General features: G+C 41.0%; 1 protein-coding gene across 1 annotated transcript in view; it reads right to left on the bottom strand.

The window, feature by feature from the left end:
- The window catches only part of ST8SIA4 (ST8 alpha-N-acetyl-neuraminide alpha-2,8-sialyltransferase 4), a 104,613-nt gene extending 94,511 nt beyond the window's left edge, over positions 1–10,102 (bottom strand). Inside the window, exons 1-2 of the mRNA XM_060009105.1 lie at positions 9,693–10,102; positions 3,114–3,245 (exon numbers count right to left, since the gene is read on the bottom strand). Coding sequence (XP_059865088.1) covers positions 3,114–3,245; positions 9,693–9,805 — 245 coding nt within the window. The 5' untranslated portion in view covers positions 9,806–10,102. The remainder of the gene's footprint in view (positions 1–3,113; positions 3,246–9,692) is intronic.
- Between the last annotated feature and the right edge of the window lie 6,105 nt (positions 10,103–16,207).

Genomic DNA, 16,207 nt, shown 5'->3' with positions numbered 1-16,207 from the left:
TATCATTTCTTAGCTTACAATAATAAAGAACTACTACCAATAACATCAAGCCTTTAACCAAGCTAATTAGTTTAATTGTGAAGTTAGCTGTGGAATTCATGAACTTCCCTAAATCTTGATGAATTTTCAAAGTACAATGAACTAATACATGAAACCGTCTCTCTCAGACAACTCCCCAGAGGTACAGTTGTTTGATGAATATATATGAATCAATTCTTGATGTGCTTATGAAAGCGGCAGAGTGCATATAGGGCTGGAAGAATCAGTAATAAGAAAGAAAATCATGTCTACAAATATAGGGAAAAACAATTTATCTTCAGTGACTGTTTCACATTTTAATGCAAATAGATAAATAATTTATTAGGAATATCACAAGTGCATTATTAAGTTTAATGAGATTTTTTAAATGAGAAAGATTTGTAAGCAAAGTTCAATCATGTAAGATCAAAAATGATTAGTTGTAACATCTTAATCAAAAGCTTCAAAGTAGAATTTTGAAAACACTTGTAAAATATGCCCATACCCACTCATAGACACAAAATAATGTGGTTCTTCATAAATGCTATAGATGTGGGGAAAAAACAAAGGAAAATAACCAAAATACTTTAAGATTAGTTTCAAGTATGACTTAGAAAGAAAGCTAAGCCAATAATCAGGTATTTTTATATTCTAAATTTTTTATTATAGGTGTCAAATTGATTGATACTTACTAGTCACTACAGCTATAGGCAATTATACTTTTTATGAACTGTTTGTACATTGTACAGTAATGGTTTTACAAATTATTATTTCCTTGTAAGGAAGTGACAACTTTGTATGTCTTATTCAATATTTGCTCACTGTTTTATTGTTTACTTATCTGTTAAGGAGAACCATATGAAGAGTACTAACATTTCATTCATATTATTAGCTGTTATAATTGAAAATAAATCACCCTCAAAGATATGAATGCAACCCTCATTAATTTGTAAAGTTGCAATAATAAATTGCTTGGGTCAATTTATGTTAAATACCCTTAGCTTGAATATCTTAAAAATAGCAATAGATATAGCCTCATGCACATCTATAGTATTCATTTTTTCATACATACTAGGAAGGCATGGCCAGATATATTGATTAAACTATTGTTAATTATGTATTTAATTTATTTATTAGACTTTATCTGATATATTATTTAGCATGGCTAGATATATTAAACTGTTACAATTTCTTACTTTACTTTACTTTCTTCCATTACTTTCCTTTACCTGATCTACAGAGCCTTACATAATTGACACCTTTCTTGCCAAATCATTCAAACTTGAAGGTTCTCTTTCTAGGCATCCTCAGAGATCAAATATTTTCTTTTTTAATCACCCATATTTCTCTCTTTCCAATCTACTTCTAAGAAACATAAATCCTTACTCTGTGCTAAACTCAACCACAGTGTATTTATGGCCCCATCTAGTTCCATATCCTGTAGCTTTTTCCTCATAATTATCTCCTCCCTTACAGGGTTTCTAAATTCAAATGTGGGTATAGGAGTATGAGTTAGTGAGGAAGACACTAGGTAGGTATCATGAGAAAAGGGAGCTCCAGGTGTAAAACTGTCAAACTGGAGAGCTCGTGGTTAGTGTTGGCTTCGGCCAAAGAGTTCTCAGGAGGAACACAGGTCCAGAGTTGTCACATTTTAAAATTTCTTAAGAGTATATGAAAATCTGTACTTTTATAAGGAATCTGATAATTTTTAGTACTGCTTTAAGTTTCTTTTCACCCAGTTGAAATAAATATTGCTTTCTGAACATATTCTACACAGAAGACACCAATTTATAAACTCTGTCAGAGTTGCACTACATCACACGCTACTCATCTCACTGTTCTTGCACTCTGCCTACAAATACACAAAGTTCACCCTAAACTAAAAACAGCCAAACATACACCACTTGACATTGCCATGGTTTGATTCCTGTCTCCATTCCAGTCACTTTGAAAGCTTTAAAACAAAGTAGTCTAACCATTCCTGCATTTCCATGGCACCCATTTCTTTTTGATTTCCAGACATTCTTTCAACTATATTTCAACATGTAGTGAGTGCCTTTGCTGCAATGCATTCTATGAATTGCGATGCATACTCTAAAGATGAAGGTAGTAGACTCTTCCTTAAAGGGGCTTATAATCTACATTATACGTACGTGTGATCCAAGAAGTGAGGAGGTAGAAACCCCAGCAGATCAGCAGCTTACCCTCGTAACCACTAACCTACTCTTACAAAATCTGTGTGTTCGTATCCAATCGTGGAGTAATTAGCATTTTGCCAATACTAGAAAAATGCAATGATTTTATTATGTAGAGGACGGCTGTTCTCTTGAACTTTTTTAAAGAGTTCTGATTTACTGAAATGCTGATTTAAACATACCAACCAATAGAGCAACGTAACTATAGAGAAAATGATCTGCTTGCTTCCTCCATAATTAGGAAGGTCTGCCCCTAACTTTCTTATTAGAGAATTATAATTGAAGAAAACAAGATATAATGGATATATGTAGGCACTGAGTTTGATTTCAAGAGCTTATCTAAGCGAAAATACCAGAATCTTACAGAGAATAAACCTGTACTCTAGAAGCCTTATTTGCTAATTGTTACCTATTTAGGGTATAATTATTGAGACTTTTATTATAGGAGCACACATAGAAATACCCCTTCATAGAATAAGTCAAATTTATTTATAATTGTTGGCTAAATGGCAGTTGAATAGGCTCTACTTATATCCAGTGTGAGAAAACACAAGATCAGTATGAAGACTTTAGAGAAGTTAAATATAATTCTCAAAATATACATCCATCCTGAGTAATAAAGAAAAGTGTGTTAAACATTAGGATTCTGTCGAACATTTTATTTCATTAGTATAAAGACAGTATATTAAAAACTCACATATTCATCCTTATATTTCTGGCTATATAATGATTTCAGTTTTATAGTTTCACATCCTTCAGTGAGAAACATTAACAGCCTGTTCATTCTTACTAAAGTATTCATACTTAAACTATAAATCAAGCATTCAATATAAGTTTGCCAGGCCCAATGTATTCTAGAACATGATATGAAATTTATTATGCCTTATTAAAGAAACTCACCTTATCTCTAGGACCAAAGAGGAATTGATTTTCCAACCTTCTAGAGAATGCTGGAAGACTGAAGAGCCAGACTTTCGAATGATTTTATCCGAACTATTGACAAGTGATCGACTCAAACACAGCTCACCATCTCTGAAACAAATCACAATGGCAGCTTTGTGAAAGTAAGAAGCATTTTGTATAAACAGCATAATACATAATTTGATTTAGATTACTGGTGACAACTTGTAGATACAACTTTTTCTACCTGTTAGAAGAAGAGGTGTAAGCATGATGAAAGGTATTATAAAGATTAGGTGAATATGACTTTATCAGGAGAATCATTTACACTTATTATTTTACTTATTATTTTTGAAATAAAACTATTTTTATCCAAAGAAAAGACCTTTGTAGTATTTCAGGAAAAAAATTCTCATCGCAGTTCTGTTCCCCTTTAGCCCCTCCCTCCCCTGCTGTGTTTAACAATAGAGACAGGATGTTTTGGCCAATTCTCCTGCATCTGGGTAACTGTGACTCCTAAGATTGTCACAGAAGACATACAGACATAATGGAAAGAGCTTTTGTTTTGGAGTAAGAAGTCTTTGAATGTCAGGTGATCTGGGCATGTTTGTGATTCTATCACTTGCTAGCCCATATGTCCTTTGACAATATTCTCTTCCGTGACTTTACCTTACCTTGAAAATTGCAAAAACATTATCTAATATGCTTTGACTTTGTGAGAAGTGGAGCTCTGCACGTGAAAGTAATTTATAAAACACAATTGAAGTGCTAATTCTAAAATTACATTGGTCTCAAAACATCTCAACAATGAGATGCTTCCCTGATAGTTGGTGGTGGGGAGATAGAGATTGCAATGGGGGGAAAACTCATTCAGTAGCCATTATTACTGGTATTTTCTGTTATATCAAATAATTAACTACGCTATCCCCACCAATTAATAGCAATAGGCAAGTATATCATGCTGCATGCTACTAGCAGGGGTGTTGGTGGTAGGTGACAGACACCTATGATCGCATTTATACCATTAGTACCTTTATAGATGAACCTCTTCATTGTTCAGTAGACTATTCCTTGGTACTTTATACAAGTAAACCCGGATTCAGAGAATAAAAAAGCCACCTCTCTAGGCATAGCCCTTTCAATATCTGTATTTCATTACATGTCACCTCAATTTTTTAGAATCTCAAAAACATAGTTAAAAAGTAACATGACTAGGGCTTCCCTGGTGGCGCAGTGGTTGAGAGTCCGCCTGCCGATGCAGGGGACGTGGGTTCGTGTCCCGGTCCGGGAAGATCCCACATGCCGCGGAGCGGCTGGGCCCGTGAGCCATGGCCGCTGAGCCTGTGAGTCCGGAGCCTGTGCTCAGGAACGGGAGAGGCCACAACAGTGAGAGGCCCGCGTACCGAAAATTAAAAAAAAAAAAAAAAAAAAAAAGTAACACGACTATTTGCTCAGTCACAAAGTCTAAATCTGTGTTTATTATGTAGGCAATCCTCCCCTACTATCAATGGAAACATTGCCTGTGCAACAGCTGCTAGATGAATTCTGTAATTGGAGGCTGATAGTTTGGTATTTTGGTTTGCATTCTTTTTTAAACATGTAGTTCCAATTTGAAGCAACTCAAAGCATCAAATGCAACTACTCCCTGTGAAATTTAGAACTCTATAAAAATTAATATTTTAAACTGTCCTACTGATGAAAATGATACACTTGCATGCCTATGCATGGCTAATCATAGTCATTTTATAGAGGTCATTTAGGATGCAAGGAAACATAGGGTGCAATTACTACTCAGTAGCCCCGAGTCAATTTTTATATTACACGTCTAATGATAATAACTATTACATATGAATGAAAATGTGGATATACGGAGTTAACCTTCACACTTTTGGAGATACGCCTTCAAGAGTATGGACACAAACTCTCACCATTTCTAGGGGTAGGGACCTTCCCCATCTTCATCTTGTTAATAACTAACTGTCCTGTCAATATCATCTTTTTCTAACCACAGATTGCTACAATTAAAATAATTATTTTCACCACCAATAAACTTTTACAGAAGAAGTAAGCTGGCATTTTAAATATCTGTGGGAGATTGCTTTACTGACAGGTAGATAAAGATACATTTTTATAAGGCAGAATGATTGCTATGATATTGTATGGAGGCTTTTCAGAACCTCTAAGATTTAAAAAAAAGTGCTTTAAAAGTTTAAATCAGTTTTATATTAATGAAATGCTACCACATTACTCTGCTCTTTGAACTGGTGATAAGTCAAATTTCAGACTTTTACCACTGGAAAGAATTTTGAATGAAAATAGCTTACAACTAGTCACACTTCTTGAAGTCAATGGAATTCATGTGTGAGAAGGCCAGGCTGCCAGCAACCTGAGGCTCTGGAGCAAATTTCTTTGTATAAGGTTAAATGAGTCCCAAGGGGTTTTTCTGCTTGTGACCTTGGTAGTACTCCGTCTGGAATAGGCTTTTCCTTCCTGTGAATGCAAGGCATGAAGGATGTTGCCACCCCCTACTAGTTTCTCATCCCAGATCAGAGACGAGTGCTAAACAGCTGCACTGAAAACATTTCTCTGATGGGGCTGTATACAGGAAGATTCAACACGTACTTCTAAAGGGATAATTACACAACATATAAAAGAAATAAAGCAATATATATTATAAAGTATCCCTGCTTATATCGAGCTAAGAAAAACCCAGTTAGATGGTCATCTATGCGATACCAGTGACAGAAGCTAATCAGCAGTTATATTACTAGTCTTTACAAATATTTTTCTTTGAAATATGAGTTGCCAGGCATCACTACAATTTATTCTATTAATTCTGAAGTACATAACGCACAAGATTAATTTTCGTTCATGAAATTAGTTCCCCAAAAGCCCTGCAATGAACCCCACTGTAAGCTCTTCTTGACTTGGCTTTGGAATGAATGTGTTCCCTTAGGTTAAACTTTCTATTTAATATAAAAATTTAAGTCATTTAAATGAAAAGAACTTGCATCAAATTAAGCCTGAACACAAACAGCAGGCAATTCTGTGTTTTCATTCCCTAAGTGCCAAACAACTAAAAATAAAGATGCGATGTACTACCTTAACTTACAGCCTATGGCTTTTAGTAGAATTCCAAATATAACATATGAAGTAACATGCAGATTCTGGTTTCCTGAGTTACAAGAGTGTGTTTCCACCCTAGAACAAACTGGAACTACCATTGCTAACAGTGATAATACTCTAAGTATGAATGCTTATCTCCACTGTCACTTCTATCATAAGTTTCAGAACTAATACTGCTGATCATCTAGTGAGACAACCTAAAGTACACAGTCAAATTAAAAATGAAATCTGTAGATAGTAAGGAAAGTAAGTTAAAGTGTCATTTAAAGTCACCCAGGAAAACAGTATGTAGCAAGTTTTAAGGAATAATAATCAAAGCAAATGTCTATTTGGTATTAAAGTTTGTTACACTTTCAAATACATTATTTCATTAAATGCGTATACCCACATATTTTTACCTGTAGGACCCTTAAGTTAACATATTTCTAATTATACCAAAGAGCACACAGAGTCAGTAAAATTACAGGCCAGTTGTGAGACAAGTGCCATTTTTCCCATTAAGAAAAAAATATCAATTAAGAATAGACCACTTCACACCCCTAATGCCCTTTCAGTTAAACTTCACTAGTCAACAGACCAGGCAATTGATAGGTTAGCTTCGAAGGAAACAGTTTTAAATGTCCAATTATTACTTGACCTATTCTCCAATAATTCCTTATTACAAACATGCTGCTAGTATTCCTCTGGAGAAACGAGAATGTGGATGGTTGGTAGGAAAGCTGGGCTGCTGTTCTTTTTCCTTCTCTGTGGAATGACTGCTCCATACTGCATACAAGAACCTTGTTACACTGACTCTAGATGGGGCCTCCAGTGTTAAAACGGAGGCAGGTCGAATAGATGAAGAAACTGCTGCCTATTGCAAAATGGTAGCAGGGAAGCTAAATATGAATCTAGGAGGATGTTCTAAGAATTGAATCCGCTGCCCACTGGCAAGGCACGCAGTGTCCCCCAAAAGGTCAGGGACTGCCGTTTACCTCACTGCTGATGACTGGCCTGGGTTCTGAGGCCAAACCGCCACTCTAGTTTACTCATCTCAAAACGAGTCCCTCCACGTGGCTTGGGTAGAAAGAGAGTCAAGGAGAAGAAGGCCGTTTGATGAGTCAACTCCTCCACCAGAAGCACTATTCTGGAGTTGAAACGAAATTATAAACTGGTATCACAAGCTTTTCCTCTGAACGTTTCATGTGAGGGAAAAGCGAAACAGCGCTCAGGGGGAACTACCTGTCCTCACGTTGCCCCCGGCAGCGCCAACCCCGAGGGCTCAGGGAAGAGCTGGCGGCGGCCGCCTCGACGCTGCGGGGCACCGGGAGACGCGCGCTGTCTCGCCTGCACGGCCGTAATTGCGGGATTTAATTAGGAAGGAGGAGCCCGGTTGCCGACTGAGCAGCAGTTATTATTATTATTTTTATTTTTAAAGGGGGCCTGATTCCTGCAGTAAAGGCTTCCGCGTCTCCTCACTCATTCTTCCACCCCCGCGGCCAGCTCTCGCAGAGCAGCAGTTGCTCCGCCGCGCACTTCTCCTTCTGTTTGATGAACCCGCGCCCACCCCGCGCAATCTCGAAGGAGCAGGGAAAGCAGGCTCAGCCCGAAAAAGGTGCAAGAGAATCCCCTCACCCCCAGCTGGCCCGACCGCCGCGCCCCTGCCTGCGCCCGCCTCCTACTCCTCCTTGGCGCCCTGGGCAGCGCCCACCGGCCGGCGGCGTCCAGGAAAGGCCACGGGAGGAACGTCGCCCGGGAAATGAGGCGCATCCCAGGTCGGTTATTTGACCCGGAGTACTCGGGATACGCTCCTCCTTCCTGCTGGCGGCTAAGGGAGGCCCGGAGAGGACGCCTGGGTGGCGTGTGGCGCCTCCTCTCGCCTGCCTCGTCCCTCCCACTCTCGCTCTCCAGGGTTGCCAGCCAAGGGCCCGAACCTCAGAGTCCTGGCGAGGCTTGGCCGCTTTGTCTGGGCTCAGGCATATCTTCGGAGCCCACCAGCCGGGAAGGGAACAAAGAGCCTCGACCCCCACGCCCCAGCCTCCGCCTCTCCCCCACGCGCCGGTTCACCACCTTCCTGAAGACCCCTTTGTCTGCCTGGGAAGCACAGGTCTCTACCGGGGGTGCCCACACCCCCGCCCAGAGTCTTTCTTTTCTGACAATCGAGCTAGGCTGAATTTTCAACCCACCCACTCCCTGTGTTAACATCATACAGTTCGGCGTTTTTCCCCCCAACATAGACCATTTAGAGATTTGTTGATGAATAACAATCAGCCAGCCCATCCCTTATTAGCTTTTTCATTCTCTTCCAGTCGCTTTCGACTGTACTTCTATGTTAATTTTCTATAAAATAACAATTTCTTCTGTAAATTTAAGCCGGCGTCTTGCTGACTTAAATTCTCATTACTTAGGGAGGAGCAGGAATATTAAGTAACGGAGTGCATTAAGTTTGTGTGTGTGTGCACGCGCGCACACGTTTTAGCAGTCCTGTCCACTGCCCACCCCCGACCCCACCCGCCCCAACGGCAAGGGTTCTATCTTGGTTTTCATAAATCTTAGGAAAAATAAAAACCAGGCTGGCATCTCTGCCAGTGTGGAGTTTCCGATAGCGATAGCAGACGCCTCCGGATGAGGCAGGATTTCCGAAACAGGACTTTGAACAGAGTTGACAACCAGGTTCACATCCTCAGAAAACGCTTCCAAGCTATGTAAGCAACACAAAGTTGCCACCACCTCCTGGGTAAACTTCAAAGACACAGAGGCCAGGGGGGAGGGAGGAAGGAAGTGTGATATTTAGAGAACTTACTGGGGTGGAGGAAGATTCTGAACTCATCTAGACAAACTAAAGAGCAGAAATATAGTCTGTGTGAAGCTACAGCACCCAGTTTCCAAAACTGTAACCATGACGCCCATGGGTTTTACCCACGGACAGCAAATAAGGAAGTATAGTTGTTTGACCTGGAGTTTCTAATCAAATTATGATACACAGATCTACCCGACAACAAAGAATTGTAAAGAAACAGAGGAGACACATTTCCTGCTTTCTGAGCTTTAACTTCAGCCTTTCAGGAAGCCAGCTTTCTCTAGTACCTCCCTAGAGTGATAGGGCAGAGAAAGAAGGAAGGGCAACCAGATGGTGAATAAAGACATCTAGATTGAGTTCTGCCCTGGGACTAAAAGGACAAGGGCACCCATTCTTTGTTGACACTTCTGCAGTGACTTCTTTGGCGTGCGAGCCCCAGCACCAACACAACTGTCACTATCACCGCACAGGGCAAGTTGAACTCGTACTGAGAACCCGCTGTAGAGAATCACACACACCTCAACAACAGCCTTTGTTATTTAATTCACGAGACTAAACACTCACAAGCTGACATCAACACAAATACTACCCCAACCCTCACTCTGTCGTCTATATTCACATTTCATTTATGGCTTGACTTTTTATCATATCCTAAAATGAAGCTTTGCATTTACCCGATGAGTTGCGTCTCCTGGTGCTCCTCAGTTCTTGCTATTTCTTTTGTTTTATAAAAGATCAGGAGCAGACTTATCGTGCAGATCGTCCACCTCTTCCTAATGGAGCGCATCTTGGGTGCCCGGGAAAGTCCTGGTTGCCCCAGCTCCCTCACCTTCTTTTCATATAAAGGCTCCGTTTTGGGGAGATGTAGTCGCGGGGAGGGGGGGAGGATCTGTAAAATGGGAGGAGAGCGTGGAGCTGGGATCTCAGAAGCAGGTCTCGAGGGTCCTCTGCGGCCAAGCTCCCGCTGGTCCTCGAGCGCTGCCCAGTGCACTCTCTCGCGGTTCCCGCCAGCCCTAACCCGGTCGCTCCTCGCCGCCTCCCTGGGGCTCAGGTTTTTTTCCGAAGAGACACCTTGTACATTGGAGGTGGCGGCCGCTTCTGCAGCCGGGTTCGGGGGCGTCACTGGCCCTTCCCTTTTCCTAGCATGGAAATGATGAACAAAACCAGCCAATCACGGGACTCAGGGGCGGAGGCTGCTGTTGCCTTTCGTCGCTGGCGGCTGCTTGGAGAGTAACGTCGCCGGCCTTGCCTGAACTGTGCAGAGAGAGGAAGCTCACAAGCCCACAGTCGTGTACAAACACACGCACACACACACGCACGCACCAGTGCTCGCACACCGTGGGAAGAGAGCAGCGCACTAAGAAGTCAGGTCGCCCTCTCGGGACACCAAAGCGTTAGCTCTGTGGACAAGGAAGCACCGAGATAGTCCGTATCAGCGTGGAGAGGACACCTCAGCTGGGGACAGATCGGAGACGCCTGCTCTATCGGATAGAGCTGGTGGTGGGTAGTAAGAGGGGTACTTTCTTCCAAGCGTCTTTGCTAAATATACACACACGCGCGCGCGCGCGCACGCACACACACACACACGCACGCCCTCTTAAGTGGAGTGAATGCGGGGAGGGATAGGGAAGGAGTTTATATTCCGTGCACCGCTCAATCCGGAAAGTACAAATACACACGCGAGCAGATCAGCCGATCGCCCACTCAGCGTGGGTGGTGGATGACGACCCCGACTCAGGATTCTGCAGGAAACAACTGATGACAGAGGTGTCATTAGGAACTTCATGGATATTTATGTGACTCGTTCATTGCCATTTGGAAACTCCTCACGCAGGAGTCAAGGAACTCCAATCCCACTTGAACCTCCCTGCTGAGAGACAGGATTCTGAGAAAAGTAGGACCTCCTTTTCAAATGCAAGTACACCTATACACACACACAACACACACACACACACACACACACACACAAGAAGGAAGGAAGGAGAAAAGAAATGAAGGAAGAGAGGAAGGAAGAAAAGAAGGAAAAAAATGGAAGAGCCAGCTTTTCTCTGAAAGTCTTAGTAATGTGCATTTAGCCTGATTTTCACCCTCTCCTCCCCTTTACTCTTTGTTTTTACTTCTATTGTATTGTGTGGCAGGGGCACTTTTCCTGTCCTAGGTTCTAGTTTTCAGAGACCTTCTCCAAGTCTTGAATCTCCGCCCTCACCCAGAGAGAAGCTTGCAACTCAGGTTGTACCATGCCTTGGCTTGGCTTTTACCGAGGGGTGGTGGAGGTGGGTCGGGAGCCACTCCTCGGGTGACATAGTGCCTGGAAGCCAGGATTCCCCCATCTATTTGAGCAGGTCCCAAGCTCTTCACCTCCACCCCTTCCCCCAGAGCCTCTCAATTCATTTTCTTGTTCTTTCAGGTTGAGCGGTGTCTCCAGCTGTCATCCACTCTTGGCCCCTGGGGTTTACACCTTCCTAAACCCAGAAACGGTGAGGTTCACCCCCAGTCCTCTGCTGGAGGGGCGCAAGAGTGGCTGTTCCAATTTCCAGTCCCTTGACAGCTTAAAATAACAAGGATAACAGCCAACACCTTTGCTTGAAAACCCGAGAGCCCTGGCAATGTTTGACATTCTTCCCCTAAGATGTAGAAAGTTAAGAACCTCTCAGGTCTCTGCTCACAGCAGAGCGAAGAGGAGGTTGGGTCTAAAATACTCAAAGGAGCAAGTAATTATGAACATTTATTGACACTACAAGTGGCCTACCGGGAGCGTTTCGAGTTTATTGATGTCTAGGCAAATCCCACTTGCATTAATGCAGCTCAATCACACTGCCTTCTCAATTAGCAAAAACTGCAAGAATAAAACAGCTTCTTATTTAAGTGAAAAGGGTACTGGGGTGCGGAGGGGGTGGGCAATGCATGGTTAGGATGCTAACTTCTCTAGGTTAACTTTTGATTTTTAAGCAGTAAACAAATATATTCTGGATTTCAAATAAAACATTACCTGCTGCTGCTGATGGAGTAATATGTATCACTTAATTAAATTCATCCAACATTTCTTAAGCAATTACTATGGGCCAGAAAATACATGTGGGCATGGGAACATAGAGATGAATAAAATACAGCATCTAACCAGACAGAAAGATCACGCACTCAGAGGGGGACAGATTGTGAAAAATAAATAAATAAAAATAAGTTGCAATATGGCACCATGAACTAACAGCAGCATTTGAAGTACATATCGTGTATCTGGGTAAGCTACTGGATGGAAGCAGATAGAGTGTTTAAGTCTTGGGGAGCAAGGAAGGTGAGTTTCCTAGGAAAGGGCACACATAAACTGGGGTTTGCAAAGCTAAGGGGTAAGCCAGGCAGAGGGAGGGTAGAACACTGCAAGCACAGGAAAGAGTATATATACACAGAGAGGAATAAAATGCAGGAGCTTTGGGGTAGATCAGTACTGTTGGAACAGGGAATGGGAAAGGAAAGTAGTGGACATAAGTCTTCAGTGTGATCATAATAATCTATAGCTACACAATGTCAAATTGTCTTCTCTAATGGGAAAGTTGCAGCATGAAAATCTTCAAGAGCAAAGTGGGTTTAATTCATGTATTAAGCTATAAGTTTGGCGAAACGGTTCACATGGCCCAAATGAAACAAAACAAATCCACCAACAGCAAAACTAAAGCAAACCAAGAACTAGTTATAGGAATACATGGCAGATTTAAATGCCTAGGGGAAAAAAAAAAAAAGAACTCTCCAGTCGTATAATGCTGCTGCTTCTGAATTTGTTAAGCATAGCACATTTTATTGATACATAGAAGTGAACACTTCTGAATGACTGATAATGGTTCAGTGGAACTCAAGAGATTCCCCTGCCCATATTTGAACAATTAAGTTTTTTTTAACATCTTTATTGGAATATAATTGTTTTACAATGGTGTGTTAGTTTCTGCTGTATAACAAAGCGAATCAGCTATACATATACATTTATCCCCATCTCTCCTCCCTCTTGCGTCGCCCTCCCACCCTCCCTATCCCACCCCTCTAGGTGGACACAAAGCACCAAGCTGATCTCCCTGTGCCATGCGGCTGCTTCCCACTAGCTATCTATTTTACCTTTGGTAGTGTATATATGTCCATGCCACTCTCTCACTTCGTCCCAGCTTACCATTCCCCCTCCCCGTGTCCTCAAGTCCATTCTCTACGTCTGTGTCTTTATTCCTGTCCTGCTCCTAGGTTCTTCAGAAACATTTTTTTTTTTTTTTTAGAGTTCATATACATGAGTTAGCATACGGTATTTGTTTTTCTCTTTCTGACTTACTTCACTCTGTATGACAGTCTCGAGGTCCATCCACCTCACTGCAAATGATTCAGTTTCATTTCTTTTTATGGCTGAGTAATATTCCATTGTACATATGTGCCACATCTTCTTTATCCATTCATCTGTTGATGGACACTTATGTTGCTTCCATGTCCTGGCTATTGTAAATAGAGCTGCAGTGAACATTGTGGTACATGACTCTTTTTGAATTATGGTTTTCTCAGGGTATATGCCCAGTAGTGGGATTGCTGGGTCATATGGTAGTTCTGTTTTTTAAGGAACCTCCATACTGTTCTCCATAGTGGCTGTATCAATTTACATCCCCATCAACAATGCAAGAGGGTTCCCTTTTCTCCACACCCTCTCCAGCATTTATTGTTTCTAGATTTTTTGATGATGGCCATTCTGACTGGTGTGAGGTGATATCTCATTGTAGTTTTCATTTGTATTTCTCTGATTAGTGATGTTGAGCATCCTTTCATGTGTTTGTTGGCAATCTGTATATCTTCTATGGAGAAATGTCTATTTAGCTCTTCTGCCCATTTTTGGATTGGGTTGTTTGATTTTTTAATATTGAGCGGCATGAGCTGCTTGTATATTTTGGAGATTAATCCGTTGTCAGTTGCTTCATTTGCAAAGATTTTCTCCCATTCTGAGGGTTGTCTTTTCGTCTTGTTTATAGTTTCCTTTGCTGTGCAAAAGCTTTTAAGTTTCATTAGGTCCCACCCATTCCTTTATTTTTGTTTTAATTTCCATTTCTCTAGAAGGTGGGTTAAAAAGGATCTTGCTGTGATTTATGTCATAGAGTTGAACAATTAAGTTTTGAGAGTGTAATTTAATGTCATTTATTTGATATTATTAGATTCATGAAATATGCATCCATAACAATTTGCCAAGTTTAAAAATACGTATAGACCAACACTATGGCCAAACTGAGGACAGTCTGGTTCAATATGCTATTAGGTACAAGAACTATAAATATATATGTTGGGTAAAAAGTCTTACCCACAGCAGTGTCTTTGGACTTACCTCCCTCCATTAGAATGCCTGTTTTGATGATCCTGAAAAATTAAAGTTGTTCCTAAATTTCCATGCTATCTTTGGACTGTAAGTTCTTCAATAAAGAGAACACATTTGTCTTTATTCAGCACAAATCTGCAATTACACAGTAGTACCCTTTGAATAAATAATGCAAGTAATGGCAGATGGTTTTAAAATGCTACTTTATCCTTTAACTTAATGTAAATCATGTTTTAATTGCTGGCTGTGCCCTCAACTTCAGCTGGAAAGAAATGAATAGACACTTGCAGTCTCATAGTGGGGTTTTTAATAGCCCATGACATTTTTTAATAGGATATTTTTTAGAGCAGTTTTAGGTTTACAGTGATATTGAGAAGCAAGTTACACACTTACCCAGTTGGGAGGTGGAGATATCTAATAATATCCTCGAAACTGAAAAGGAACTTTGAGACCAAAAAACAAAGCAGGCAACTCCATAAAGTGCAACTACGAAGCTTATTGTGGGTAATTTACATACAGGCTGGAAGGATCCCCCACACAGATGATCCAGAGACAATTGTAGCTGCATTCAGCACCACCAGAGGGGTACAGGGGGATTGAAAGGGGCCAAAGCTAAAAACAGAATCTGACTACCAAGTGAGAAGCACATCCACACGAACTGGAACTGGAACCAGGGGTTTTTCCTTCCCCTCAAGGTCTCATGACCATTAACCAACTGCATCAGCAAAAGGCATTCTTTCAGTTTTCATGTCAGGTGAAGGCAAGAGTAAATGTTGACAGGGTACTCATCTGGCTTGGGTGCATTCCCTGTGAGTAGACAAAAGTTGAGCCCTGAGGAAAGGGGGATGGGTAGGACTATGGGCCTAACATGGAGCTGACGTTTGTCAAAGTCAGTGAAAGTACAGTGAAAGAGGCATCATTGTCACCCACCGTCCGTAGTTTACAATAGGGTTCACTCTTGGAATTGTATATTCTATGGGCTTTGACAAATGTACAATGATATCCACCAATATAATGATGGTATAATATCCACCATTATAATATCATACAGAGCAGTTTCACTGCCCTAAAAATCCTCTGTGCTCTGGCTATTCATGCCCCCCTCCCCAGCCAGTTCCAGGCAACCACTGATCTTTTTACTGTACCTATAGGTTTGCCTTTTCTAGAAGACATACAGTTGGAATGATAAAGTATGTAGCCCTATCATATTGGCTTCTTTTACTTAGTAATATGCTTTAAAGATTCCTCCGTATTTTTTCATGGCTTGAAAGCTCATTTCTTTTTAACACTGAATATTCCATTATCTGCATGTACCACAGTTTATTTATCCAAATGCCTACTGAAGGACATCTTGGTTGCTTCCAAGTTTTGGCAATCATAAAGGTGCTATAAACGTGCAGTCTTTTGTGTTTGTGCGTGGGCATGTTTTCAACATTTGGGTAAATACCAAGGAGCGCTGTTGCTGGTAAGATTGATGGTAAGACTATGGTTAGCTTTGTAAGAAACCTGAAGTGATTTCCAGGTGGCTGTATTATTTTCATTTCATCAGCAAAGAATGAGAGTTCGTGTTGCTCCACATCTTTACCAGCATTTAGTGTTTTTGGTGTTTTGAATTTTGTCCATCTAACAAGCACTTAGTGGTATCTCACTGTTGTTTTAATTTGCATTTCTCCGATGACATACAATATGTTTATTTGCCATCTGTATATCGTCTTTGGTGAGATGTCCAGATCGTTTGTTCATTTTTAAATTAGGTTGTTCATTTTTTAATTGCTGGGTTTAAGAGTTCCTTGTATATTTTAGATAACAATCCTTTATCACATATGTCTTTTGCAATATTGTCTTCCAGTTCATTCTCTTGAC

The sequence above is a fragment of the Delphinus delphis genome, chromosome 3, assembly GCF_949987515.2.
Source record: "Delphinus delphis chromosome 3, mDelDel1.2, whole genome shotgun sequence".
Lineage (NCBI taxonomy): Eukaryota > Metazoa > Chordata > Mammalia > Artiodactyla > Delphinidae > Delphinus > Delphinus delphis.
The sequence above is the reverse complement of the archived record's forward strand: the minus strand, read 5'-3'. Positions and strand labels throughout refer to the sequence as shown.